We start from the raw sequence: 13,947 nt of genomic DNA on the forward strand, positions 1-13,947 counted from the left end.
AGAGAGACAGAGAGAGAGACGTAGAGAGAGACAGAGAGAGACAGAGAGAGACAGAGAGAGAGAGACAGACAGACAGAGAGAGAGAGACAGAGAGAGAGAGACAGAGACAAAGAGAGAGACGTAGAGAGAGAGAGAGACAGAGACAGAGACAGAGACAGAGAGAGAGAGAGAGAGAGAGAGAGAGAGAGAGAGAGAGAGAGAGAGAGAGAGAGAGAGAGAGAGAGAGAGAGAGAGAGAGACGAGACAGGGAGGAGAAGGGGTTGGAATGCAGGTAGGTAGAATGGGGAGGGAGGCAAGAAGGGAGACAGAGAGGAAGATGGGGGAGGAAGGCAGGGAGGAGAAGGGGGAGGGAGACACGGAAGGAGGGAGACACGGAAGGAGGGAGGGTGGACATGTGAGACAAAGGGCACACATACAATCAAGCTTTGTTTGGAGCAAAGGTCCACACAGCTTGTGCTAACGCTCTCTTATTCTCTCGCTCGCACGCACACACACACACACAATATATAAAGTAAATATTACCAAGTAGAAGTTATTGAAGTAGACCACATATAGTGTAGTACTTTCCACTTTCTCTAACCCCATTACCCAACAAATGTAATACCTCTCTGATACATCACACACTGAAATCTCCCTCCCTGTCTCCCTCCTGTCTCCCTCCCCTTCTCCCTCCCTGTCTCCCTCTCTGTCTCTCTCCCCTTCTCCCTCCCCTTCTCCCTCCCTGTCTCCCTCCCTGTCTCCCTCCCTGTCTCTCTCCCCTTCTCCCTCCCCTTCTCCCCCCCCCCCTTCTCCCTCCTGTCTCCTTCCCTGTCTCCCTCCCTGTCTCTCTCCCCTTCTCCCTCCCCTTCTCCCTCCCTGTCTCCCTCCTGTTCTCCCTCCCCTTCTCCCTCCTGTCTCCCTCCTGCCTCCCTCCTGTCTCTCTCCTGTCTCTCTCCCCTTCTCCCTCCTGTCTCTCTCCCCTTCTCCCTCCCTGTCTCCCTCCTGTCTCCCTCCCCTTCTCCCTCCTGTCTCTCTCCCCTTCTCCCTCCCCGTCTCCCTCCTGTCTCTCTACTGTCTCTCTCCCCTTCTCCCTCCCCTTCTCCCTCCTGTCTCTCTCCACTTCTCCCTCCTGTCTCCCTCCCCTTCTCCCTCCTGTCTCTCTCCCCTTCTCCCTCCCTGTCTCCCTCCCTGTCTCCCTCCTGTCTCTCTCCCCTTCTCCCTCCCCGTCTCCCTCCTGTCTCCATCCTGCCTCCCTCCTGCCTCCCTCCTGTCTCCCTCCCCTTCTCCCTCCTGTCTCCCTCCTGTCTCCCTCCCCTTCTCCCTCCTGTCTCCCTCCTGCCTCCCTCCTGTCTCTCTCCTGTCTCTCTCCCCTTCTCCCTCCTGTCTCTCTCCCCTTCTCCCTCCTGTCTCTCTCCCTGTCTCTCTCCTGTCTCCCTCCCCTTCTCCCTCCTGTCACCCTCCTGCCTCCCTCCTGTCTCTCTCCTGTCTCTCTCCCCTTCTCCCTCCCTGTCTCCCTCCCTGTCTCTCTCCTGTCTCCCTCCCCTTCTCCCTCCTGTCTCTCTCCCCTTCTCCCTCCCCGTCTCCCTCCTGTCTCCCTCCCCTTCTCCCTCCTGTCTCTCTCACCTTCTCCCTCCCTGTCTCCCTCCCTGTCTCCCTCCTGTCTCTCTCCCCTTCTCCCTCCCCGTCTCCCTCCTGTTTCCCTCCTGCCTCCCTCCTGTCTCTCTCCTGTCTCTCTCCCCTTCTCCCTCCCCGTCTCCCTCCTGTCTCCCTCCTGCCTCCCTCCTGTCTCTCTCCTGTCTCCCTCCCCTTCTCCCTCCTGTCTCTCTCCCCTTCTCCCTCCCTGTCTCCCTCCCTGTCTCCCTCCCCTTCTCCCTCCCCTTCTCCCTCCTGTCTCCCTCCTGTCTCTCTCCTGTCTCTCTCCCCTTCTCCCTCCCTGTCTCCCTCCTGTCTCTCTCCCCTTCTCCCTCCCCTTCTCCCTCCTGTCTCCCTCCCCTTCTCCCTCCTGTCTCTCTCCCCCCCTCTCTCTCAGTGTGTCTCTCTCGGGTTCTCTCTTTGTCTCTGTCTGTCTGTCTGTCTGTCTGTCTGTCTGTCTGTGTCTGTCTGTCTCTCTCTGACTCTCTCTGTCTATAGCGCTACATAATACTGTCATAACAGTGACAATGTATCATACGCAGTCAGTCACCTTATGATAACTTACTTTGCACTGTTAGTATTTTAAGTATTAGATTTGACCCCTGCACAATATTGTAAAGCATTAACGTTCAAGTACATTTTGTAGAGGCGCTCAACATGTACAGAACATCTGATTTCAGAAGCAATGTGGTGCTCATGTGAATTATCTTTCTTTCTCTGGATTCAGATCTATACTGACTTAAAATGTCGGTTTTGTTTTGTTTTGAAAAAAAAAATACAATGATGTTTTGATCATACTAAACTTGATTTTGATGACCTTTGAACTCTAAATTGTCCTCTATTCTGGCTCCTGCTGTATCTTACTGCAACCCCTGACCTCTTACCCCTTATCTGTGTGTTGATTGGTTCTAACCTTTGACCTGTGTGTTGATTGGTTCTAACCTTTGACCTGTGTGTTGATTGGTTCTAACCTTTGACCTGTGTGTTGATTGTTTCTAACCTGTGACCTGTGTGTTGATTGGTTCTAACCTGTGTGTTGATTGGTTCTAACCTGTGTGTTGCTTGGTTCTAACCTGTGACCTGTGTGTTGATTGGTTCTAACCTGTGACCTGTGTGTTGATTGGTTCTAACCTGTGGCCTGTGTGTTGATTGGTTCTAACCTGTGACCTGTGTGTTGATTGGTTCTAACCTGTGACCTGTGTGTTGATTGGTTCTAACCTGTGACCTGTGTGTTGATTGGTTCTAACCTGTGACCTGTGTGTTGATTGGTTGTGTTTCAGACTCGGATGGAAAGCTTTCGCGGGGGTCTCAGCTAGTTCACATGACTCTGATGATGCACAGCTGGGTTGTTCCCTCACAGACCTTCGCCCAGAAACTCCTCACCCTATATCCTCTACCCACGATGCATTGCTGCTTCCTGACCCCGGGGCCACATATGGGTTCAAACACTATTTAAATACATTATCGATTCTTGATTGAGCTTGCCTGGCTTTAATAAACACATTGAATAGTCCCATAACTGCAAAACCAACCCATTGGTCACTCCAGGCAGGGTAAAGCAAATGCTCAAAGTATCTCAAAGTTTCAGGTCTGTCTGGGGGTAAGATGTCCCAGGGGGTTAGGATGGTCAGTCCTGTATCTGATAGTTTCAGGTACTGTTTGAACCCAGGTCTTCCCAGGAGGTTAGGATGGTCAGTCCTGTATCTGAAAGGTTCAGGTAGTATTTGAACCCAGGTCTGCCTAGGGGGTTAGGATGGTCAGTCCTGTATCTGAAAGGTTCAGGTAGTATTTGAACCCAGGTCTGCCTAGGGGGTTAGGATGGTCAGTCCTGTCGGTGCCCTGCACCTCATAGTCCCATGTCCCATAATCCCTCTGACCAGGAAACAAACCCTGCTTTGTTTACTCCTGTTGTTTCCAATACCTTCGGTTTACCCCCCCCCCCCCCCCCCCCCTCCTTCCCTCCTCCCCTCCTTGTATAGAAACGAGTGAAGAAGCTGATTAGTGTTCTGGTGGGCTGTCTGGGTGTCTATTGACTGTGTTCAGTGGCACAGAGCTGTTTGAGAGCTGTGGTTTCAGACTCTGATGCTGCTATCCATAACCATTGATTTAAATGTATTTGTTCCGTTGGTCAGTTGATATGGTTGTGTGCAGCGTACAGTAACATTATGCTGTCTAGAAGCCATCTCTTTCGGCTGCTCTTCCTTGACTGTGTAACCTATAAGGACTGTCCAGTGGAAAAGAGAGGACTGAGACGACCACAGGTCTGCCACCTTATCAGGTCAGTGTGATGTGTATCTGTGTTTGTTTGTGTCTGTGTGTCCGTGTGTGTGTCCGTGTGTGTGTCCGTGCGTGTGTGTGTGTGTGTGTGTGTGTGTGTGTGTGTGTGTGTGTGTGTGTGTGTGTGTGTGTGTGTGTGTGTGTGTGTGTGTGTGTGTGTGTGTGTGTGTGTGTGTGTGTGTGTGTGTGTGTGTGTGTGTGTGTGTCTGTCTATGTGTTTTGTGTGTGTGTGTTTGTGTCTGTGTGTGTGTGTGTGTTTGTCACTATTCTACAGTACAATTTGATCACAAAACATTAAATTAGCTTTAGAGCTAGATATCCTGACCTCTACCTAGATATCCTGACCTCTACCTAGATATCCTGACCTCTACCTAGATATCCTGACCTCTACCTATATATCCTGACCTCTACCTAGATATCCTGACCTCTACCTAGATATCCTGACCTCTACCTAGATATCCTGAGCTCTACCAATATATCCTGACCTCTACCTAGATATCCTGACCTGTAGCTTAGGTCACAAGGAATCTATGTTTGGGAGGAGATATTTTTTGTGTACAGACAATATTGTAGCGTTCTTGGTACTGCCACTCTAACTTCTGTATATCTATATAGTGACTGCAGTGTCCACTGCATATAATTAGAATTAGAACTAATAATAATACAAATAGTAATTTAATAAGATCTATGATTCACTCTCCATGCTGTAAAGACAATGGATCAGCAGGTTCCCAGCGGTGTTTGAGACTATGTACTGTTGTGTTGTTACTATAGTAACTGTGTTCTGTCCTATAGACAGTGGATCAGCAGGTTCCCAGCAGTGTTTGAGGCTGACCCTCAACTAGAGCAGATGATGGGAGAATTGTGGACCCTGGCCAGGTCTGAGACACAGGACATCATAGACACATCCTACCTGTGAGTCACACTGTGTGTGTGTGTGTGTGTGTGTGTGTGTGTGTGTGTGTGTGTGTGTGTGTGTGTGTGTGTGTGTGTGTGTGTGTGTGTGTGTGTGTGTGTGTGTGTGTGTGTGTGTGTGTTCGTATGTGTGTGTGACTGAATGGATGTGCTGTAGGTATTTATTAGCTCCAGCCCATTGTGAGGGGCTGTTAGCAGGCCTGTCACCACACCAGGAGACCAGGTGACAAGTAGAGTAGGTGACAAAGGTCTTCGTCTCTCCTGACAGCTGTCTGTCAAAGGGCTCTATGACTGGTAACAGAGTCTACTGCTACAAAGGGCTCTATGACTGGTAACAGAGTCTACTGGTACAAAGGGCTCTATGACTGGTAACAGAGTCTACTGCTACAAAGGGCTCTATGACTGGTAACAGAGTCTACTGGTACAAAGGGTTTCTACACCTGCATTGCTTGCTGTTTGGGGTTTTAGGCTGGGTTTCTGTACAGCACTTTGATATATCAGCTGATGTAAGAAGGGCTTTATAAATACATTTGATTTGATTTGCCTTTCTCCTTGATGTTGCAGTTATGATGCCATTCCACCATGTCTATTTGAGTACGCTTCCTGTCACAGAGGGAAATGTTCCTGTACGTTTGAGACATTCTCACAACTCAGGTAAGATATATTGTCAGGTAATCCTCACTGCTTGTTCTATTCTACTGTAATCATCACTGCCTGTTCTATTATACTGTAATCATCACTGCCTGTTCTATTATACTGTAATAATCACTGCCTGCTCTATTCTACTGTAATCATCACTGCCAGTTCTATTCTACTGTAATCATCACTGCCTGTTCTATTCTACTGTAATCATCACTGCCTGTTCTATTCTACTGTAATCATCACTGCCTGTTATATTCTACTGTAATCATCCCTGCCTGTTATATTCTACTGTAATCATCACTGCCTGTTCTATTCTACTGTAATCATCCCTGCCTGTTCTATTCTACTGTAATCATCACTGCCTGCTCTATTCTACTGTAATCATCACTGCCTGCTCTATTCTACTGTAATCATCACTGCCTGTTCTATTCTACTGTAATCATCCCTGCCTGCTCTATTCTACTGTAATCATCACTGCCAGTTCTATTCTACTGTAATCATCACTGCCTGCTCTATTCTACTGTAATCATCACTGCCTGTTCTATTCTACTGTAATCATCACTGCCTGTTCTATTCTACGGTAATCATCCCTGCCTTCTCTATTCTACTGTAATCATCACTGCCTGCTCTATTCTACTGTAATCATCACTGCCAGTTCTATTCTACTGTAATCATCACTGCCTGTTCTATTCTACTGTAATCATCACTGCCTGCTCTATTCTACTGTAATCATCACTGCCTGCTCTATTCTACTGTAATCATCACTGCCAGTTCTATTCTACTGTAATCATCACTGCCTGTTCTATTCTACTGTAATCATCACTGCCTGCTCTATTCTACTGTAATCATCACTGCCTGCTCTATTCTACTGTAATCATCACTGCCAGTTCTATTCTACTGTAATCATCACTGCCTGTTCTATTCTACTGTAACCATCACTGCCTGTTCTATTCTACTGTAATCATCACTGTTTTTAATGGTGTTTCTCCTCAGTGAAATAGTAATAATATAGTAATGTAATAATCAATAGTCCTGGGAACCTCAGCCTCTCAGGCTTCGTCTCAGTCTATTCTACTCTAATACTCGCTGTCCTGTGTGTTGTTTAGTAATCCACAGGTATAACAGTAATGTCATAATCATATTGTTTCTCCCCCCCCCAAAAGTCCAGTGATCCCGGTCTCCCAGGCCCCGTCTCAGTCTGTAAAGAAGAGGAAGGTCTCTCTACTGTTTGACCACATGGAGCCGGACGAGATGGCTGAACACCTCTCCTACCTGGAGTTCAAAAACTTCTGCAACGTCTCGGTGAGGGAGGTAGTCGGCCAGCCAGCCAGCCAATCAGCCAGTCAGTCAGTCAACTAGCCAGTTAGCAAGTCAGCCAGCCAGCCAATCAGCCAGTCAGTCAGTCAACTAGCCAGTTAGCCAGCCAGCCAGTCAGTCAGCCAGTCAGTCAGTCAACTAGCCAGCCAGCCAGTCAGTCAGCCAGTCAGTCAGTCAACTAGCCAGTTAGCCAGCCAGACAGAAAATAAGCCATTCAGTCAGTCAACTAGCCAGTTAGTCAGCCAGCCAGCCAGTCAGTCAGTCAGTCAGTAAACTAGCCAGTTAGCCAGCCAGCCAGTCAGTCAGCCAGTCAGTCAGTCAACTAGCCAGTTAGCCAGCCAGACAGACAGACAATAAGCCATTCAGTCAGTCAACTAGCCAGTTAGTCAGCCAGCCAGCCAGTCAGTCAGTCAACTAGCCAGTTAGTCAGCCAGCCAGCCAGTCAGTCAGTCAGTCAATTAGCCAGTTAGTCAGCCAGCCAGCCAGTCAGTCAGTCAGTCAGTAAACTAGCCAGTTAGCCAGACAGCCAGCCACTCAGCCAATCAGCCAGTCAACTAGCCAGTTAGTTAGACAGACAGCCAGTCAGTCAACTAGCCAGCCAGCCAGACAGTCAACCAGTCAGTCAGTCAACTAGCCAGCCAGCCAGTTAGTCAGTCAACTAGCCAGTTAGCCAGCCAGCCAGTCAGTCAGTCAACTAGCCTGTTAGCCAGCCAGCCAGTCAACTAGCCAGTTAGCCAGCCAGCCAGTCAGTAAGTCTGCTAGCCATTTAGTCAGTCAGTTAAAGCAGTCAGTCAGTTAGCCAGTCAGGCAATATGTGTATTTGAGGTGGACTACATTGCTTGGACTGGGACAAAGCACCTTGCATCCCAAATTACTACTCATTATGTGATCAAGATTATAAAATATTTGTAGAGCCTAACTCAGACTGATCCCCCTTAAACACTGTAATTTTATTTGACCACAAACAAAAATAAAATGGATTAACACTGCAGGAAGGTTAATTTAAATTGATAAAAAAAAAAAATATCTGTTTGTTAAGGACACGCTCAGGTACTTTGGCGACTACTAAGTATATATATTTTTTTAAACTTCCCTCTTTGGGCTGGATGTGTTAGTCACGGATTCCCTAATTTGAAAGCAACTGTTTTCTGGAAGCTGTGTGGTGCAATTTCCCGTCATGTGGGCCAGCCCCCTAGAAATCCGATGAACCCTTGCCAATTGAGTGACAGCTCCTTGCCATTTAAGTGACAGCAAGAAAGAGAGAACAATGTGAAATAGTATGCAATTTTCAGCGACCACTTTTGGCTCGTGAGCTCTACGTTCAGTACTGGCTAAAAAGGCAGACAAAAGTAGCGGAGAATGTCTTTAACAAGTTCATGTCCTCTCTTAACTTAATGTCTCTCTCTCTCTCTCTCTCTGTCCACTCCTGTGTCCTGTCTTACCTGTCTGTCCTTTCCTCCTCTGCGTCAGTTCCTGGACTACCGTAGCTACGTGGTGCGTGGCTCTGTGAGGGACAACCCATCCTTGGAGCGCAGTGTTATGATGTGTAATGGGGTGTCTCAGTGGGTCCAGCTGATGATTCTGAGCAGACACACTGCACAGCAGAGAGCCCAGGTCTTCACCAAGTTCATACACGTAGCCCAGGTAAACAAACACACACAAACACACCACTCAGCAGGGACCCCAGGTCTTCACCAAGTTCATACACGTAGCCCAGGTAACCTAGAAACAAACACAAACACAAACACACACACCACTCAGCAGGGACCCCAGGTCTTCACCAAGTTCATACACGTAGCCCAGATAACCTAGAAACAAACACAAACACAAACACACACACCACTCAGCAGGGACCCCAGGTCTTCACCAAGTTCATACACGTAGCCCAGGTAACCTAGAAACAAACACAAACACAAACACACACACACCACTCAGCAGGGACCCCAGGTCTTCACCAAGTTCATACACGTAGCCCAGGTAACCTAGAAACAAACACAAACACAAACACACACACCACTCAGCAAGGACCCCAGGTATTCACCAGGTTCATACACATAGTCCAGATAACTTAGAAACACCCAACCAGCTAGTGTGAGTTCTGTACAGTATATGAAGTGTGGGAGTAGTTTCCATGATTAGAACAGTTCCCATCTAGACGTGTCTGCCAGTGGCGGTTGGTGACGTTTAAGATAAGGGAGGACTAATATATTTTAATGAGCACGGCCTTATTTCTATTACAGCATATTGGAGGACTGTCATTTATATTCCATTCATCCAGGTCAATGTAACATCGATAGGTTTAAGCTACTACGTGATACTCTAATTTTCCATATACCCATCACGAGGTTGTTACAACCTAGCCTATGAATGAAAGTTTTACAACGTAGGTGCATAGGTTCGAGAGACAAATTTGAGTAATCAAAGTGACAGACAGTGACACATTCAATACCGGTCTTGCACACTCCTGGCTGCATCTAGCTCATCTAGGGTGTACTCATTAGTCCACTCCTGGCTGCGTCTAGCTCATCTAGGGTGTACTCATTAGTCCACTCTTGGCTGCATCTAGCTCATCTAGGGTGTACTCATTAGTCCACTCTTGGCTGCATCTAGCTCATCTAGGGTGTACTCATTAGTCCACTCTTGGCTGCATCTAGCTCATCTAGGGTGTACTCATTAGTCCACTCTTGGCTGCATCTAGCTCATCTAGGGTGTACTCATTAGTCCACTCTTGGCTGCATCTAGCTGATCTAGGGTGTACTCATTAGTCCACTCCTGGCTGCATCTAGCTCATCTAGGGTGTACTCATTAGTCCACTCTTGGCTGCATCTAGGGTGTACTCATTAGTCCACTCTTGGCTGCATCTAGGGTGTACTCATTAGTCCACTCTTGGCTGCATCTAGGGTGTACTTATTAGTCCACTCTTGGCTGCATCTAGGGTGTACTCATTAGTCCACTCTTGGCTGCATCTAGCTCATCTAGGGTGTACTCATTAGTCCACTCCTGGCTGCATCTAGCTGATCTAGGGTGTACTCATTAGTTCACTCTTGGCTGCATCTAGCTCATCTAGGGTGTACTCATTAGTCCACTCTTGGCTGCATCTAGCTGATCTAGGGTGTACTCATTAGTCCACTCCTGGCTGCATCTAGCTGATCTAGGGTGTACTCATTAGTCCACTCTTGGCTGCATCTAGCTCATCTAGGGTGTACTCATTAGTCCACTCCTGGCTGCATCTAGCTCATCTAGGGTGTACTCATTAGTCCACTCTTGGCTGCATCTAGCTCATCTAGGGTGTACTCATTAGTCCACTCTTGGCTGCATCTAGCTCATCTAGGGTGTACTCATTAGTCCACTCTTGGCTGCATCTAGCTCATCTAGGGTGTATTCATTAGTCCACTCTTGGCTGCATCTAGCTCATCTAGGGTGTACTCATTAGTCCACTCTTGGCTGCATCTAGCTCATCTAGGGTGTACTCATTAGTCCACTCCTGGCTGCATCTAGCTCATCTAGTGTGTACTCATTAGTCCACTCTTGGCTGCATCTAGCTCATCTAGGGTGTACTCATTAGTCCACTCTTGGCTGCATCTAGGGTGTACTCATTAGTCCACTCCTGACTGCATCTAGGGTGTACTCATTAGTCCACTCTTGGCTGCATCTAGGGTGTACTCATTAGTCCACTCTTGGCTGCATCTAGCTCATCTAGGGTGTACTCATTAGTCCACTCTTGGCTGCATCTAGCTCATCTAGGGTGTACTCATTAGTCCACTCTTGGCTGCATCTAGCTCATCTAGGGTGTACTCATTAGTCCACTCCTGGCTGCATCTAGCTGATCTAGGGTGTACTCATTAGTCCACTCTTGGCTGCATCTAGGGTGTACTCATTAGTCCACTCTTGGCTGCATCTAGGGTGTACTCATTAGTCCACTCTTGGCTGCATCTAGCTCATCTAGGGTGTACTCATTAGTCCACTCCTGGCTGCATCTAGGGTGTACTCATTAGTCCACTCTTGGCTGCATCTAGGGTGTACTCATTAGTCCACTCTTGGCTGAATCTAGCTCATCTAGGGTGTACTCATTAGTGAACTCCTGGCTGCATCTAGCTCATCTAGGGTGTACTCATTAGTCCACTCTTGGCTGCATCTAGCTCATCTAGGGTGTACTCATTAGTCCACTCTTGGCTGCATCTAGCTCATCTAGGGTGTACTCATTAGTCCACTCTTGGCTGCATCTAGCTCATCTAGGGTGTACTCATTAGTCCACTCCTGGCTGCATCTAGCTCATCTAGGGTGTACTCATTAGTCCACTCCTGGCTGCATCTAGCTCATCTAGGGTGTACTCATTCGTCCACTCTTGGTTGCATCTAGCTCATCTAGGGTGTACTCATTAGTCCACTCCTGGCTGCATCTAGCTCATCTAGGGTGTACTCATTAGTCCACTCTTGGCTGCATCTAGCTCATCTAGGGTGTACTCATTAGTCCACTCCTGGCTGCATCTAGGGTGTACTCATTAGTCCACTCTGGCTGCATCTAGGGTGTACTCATTAGTCCACTCTTGGCTGCATCTAGCTCATCTAGGGTGTACTCATTAGTCCACTCTTGGCTGCATCTAGCTCATCTAGGGTGTACTCATTAGTCCACTCTTGACTGCATCTAGCTCATCTAGGGTGTACTCATTAGTCCACTCCTGGCTGCATCTAGCTGATCTAGGGTGTACTCATTAGTCCACTCTTGGCTGCATCTAGGGTGTACTCATTAGTCCACTCTTGGCTGCATCTAGGGTGTACTCATTAGTCCACTCTTGGCTGCATCTAGCTCATCTAGGGTGTACTGATTAGTCCACTCCTGGCTGCATCTAGGGTGTACTCATTAGTCCACTCTTGGCTGCATCTAGGGTGTACTCATTAGTCCACTCTTGGCTGCATCTAGCTCATCTAGGGTGTACTCATTAGTCCACTCCTGGCTGCATCTAGCTCATCTAGGGTGTACTCATTAGTCCACTCTTGGCTGCATCTAGCTCATCTAGGGTGTACTCATTAGTCCACTCTTGGCTGCATCTAGCTCATCTAGGGTGTACTCATTAGTCCACTCTTGGCTGCATCTAGCTCATCTAGGGTGTACTCATTAGTCCACTCTTGGCTGCATCTAGCTCATCTAGGGTGTACTCATTAGTCCACTCTTGGCTGCATCTAGCTGATCTAGGGTGTACTCATTAGTCCACTCCTGGCTGCATCTAGCTCATCTAGGGTGTACTCATTAGTCCACTCTTGGCTGCATCTAGGGTGTACTCATTAGTCCACTCTTGGCTGCATCTAGGGTGTACTCATTAGTCCACTCTTGGCTGCATCTAGGGTGTACTCATTAGTCCACTCTTGGCTGCATCTAGGGTGTACTCATTAGTCCACTCTTGGCTGCATCTAGCTCATCTAGGGTGTACTCATTAGTCCACTCTTGGCTGCATCTAGCTGATCTAGGGTGTACTCATTAGTCCACTCCTGGCTGCATCTAGCTGATCTAGGGTGTACTCATTAGTCCACTCTTGGCTGCATCTAGCTCATCTAGGGTGTACTCATTAGTCCACTCCTGGCTGCATCTAGCTCATCTAGGGTGTACTCATTAGTCCACTCTTGGCTACATCTAGCTCATCTAGGGTGTACTCATTAGTCCACTCTTGGCTGCATCTAGCTCATCTAGGGTGTACTCATTAGTCCACTCTTGGCTGCATCTAGCTCATCTAGGGTGTATTCATTAGTCCACTCTTGGCTGCATCTAGCTCATCTAGGGTGTACTCATTAGTCCACTCTTGGCTGCATCTAGCTCATCTAGGGTGTACTCATTAGTCCACTCCTGGCTGCATCTAGCTCATCTAGTGTGTACTCATTAGTCCACTCTTGGCTGCATCTAGCTCATCTAGGGTGTACTCATTAGTCCACTCTTGGCTGCATCTAGGGTGTACTCATTAGTCCACTCCTGACTGCATCTAGGGTGTACTCATTAGTCCACTCTTGGCTGCATCTAGGGTGTACTCATTAGTCCACTCTTGGCTGCATCTAGCTCATCTAGGGTGTACTCATTAGTCCACTCTTGGCTGCATCTAGCTCATCTAGGGTGTACTCATTAGTCCACTCTTGGCTGCATCTAGCTCATCTAGGGTGTACTCATTAGTCCACTCCTGGCTGCATCTAGCTGATCTAGGGTGTACTCATTAGTCCACTCTTGGCTGCATCTAGGGTGTACTCATTAGTCCACTCTTGGCTGCATCTAGGGTGTACTCATTAGTCCACTCTTGGCTGCATCTAGCTCATCTAGGGTGTACTCATTAGTCCACTCCTGGCTGCATCTAGGGTGTACTCATTAGTCCACTCTTGGCTGCATCTAGGGTGTACTCATTAGTCCACTCTTGGCTGAATCTAGCTCATCTAGGGTGTACTCATTAGTCCACTCCTGGCTGCATCTAGCTCATCTAGGGTGTACTCATTAGTCCACTCTTGGCTGCATCTAGCTCATCTAGGGTGTACTCATTAGTCCACTCTTGGCTGCATCTAGCTCATCTAGGGTGTACTCATTAGTCCACTCCTGGCTGCATCTAGCTCATCTAGGGTGTACTCATTAGTCCACTCTTGGCTGCATCTAGCTCATCTAGGGTGTACTCATTAGTCCACTCCTGGCTGCATCTAGCTCATCTAGGGTGTACTCATTAGTCCACTCTTGGCTGCATCTAGCTCATCTAGGGTGTACTCATTAGTCCACTCCTGGCTGCATCTAGGGTGTACTCATTAGTCCACTCTTGGCTGCATCTAGGGTGTACTCATTAGTCCACTCTTGGCTGCATCTAGCTCATCTAGGGTGTACTCATTAGTCCACTCTTGGCTGCATCTAGCTCATCTAGGGTGTACTCATTAGTCCACTCTTGACTGCATCTAGCTCATCTAGGGTGTACTCATTAGTCCACTCCTGGCTGCATCTAGCTGATCTAGGGTGTACTCATTAGTCCACTCTTGGCTGCATCTAGGGTGTACTCATTAGTCCACTCTTGGCTGCATCTAGGGTGTACTCATTAGTCCACTCTTGGCTGCATTCTAGCTCATCTAGGGTGTACTCATTAGTCCACTCCTGGCTGCATCTAGGGTGTACTCATTAGTCCACTCTTGGCTGCATCTAGGGTGTACTCATTAGTCCACTCTTGGCTGCATC

General features: G+C 47.9%; 1 protein-coding gene across 2 annotated transcripts in view; it reads left to right on the forward strand.

Moving 5' to 3' along the window:
- The window catches only part of rasgrp4 (RAS guanyl releasing protein 4), a 58,175-nt gene that overhangs the window by 19,875 nt on the left and 24,353 nt on the right, over positions 1-13,947 (forward strand). For both annotated transcript variants that reach the window (XM_071360239.1, XM_071360240.1), the window contains exons 3-8: positions 2,892-2,997; positions 3,827-3,889; positions 4,684-4,803; positions 5,368-5,457; positions 6,609-6,747; positions 8,233-8,406. In XM_071360239.1, the coding sequence (XP_071216340.1) occupies positions 2,892-2,997; positions 3,827-3,889; positions 4,684-4,803; positions 5,368-5,457; positions 6,609-6,747; positions 8,233-8,406 (692 nt within the window). The remainder of the gene's footprint in view (positions 1-2,891; positions 2,998-3,826; positions 3,890-4,683; positions 4,804-5,367; positions 5,458-6,608; positions 6,748-8,232; positions 8,407-13,947) is intronic.

This window comes from Salvelinus alpinus, chromosome 22 (assembly GCF_045679555.1).
Source record: "Salvelinus alpinus chromosome 22, SLU_Salpinus.1, whole genome shotgun sequence".
Taxonomy (NCBI): Eukaryota; Metazoa; Chordata; class Actinopteri; order Salmoniformes; family Salmonidae; genus Salvelinus; species Salvelinus alpinus.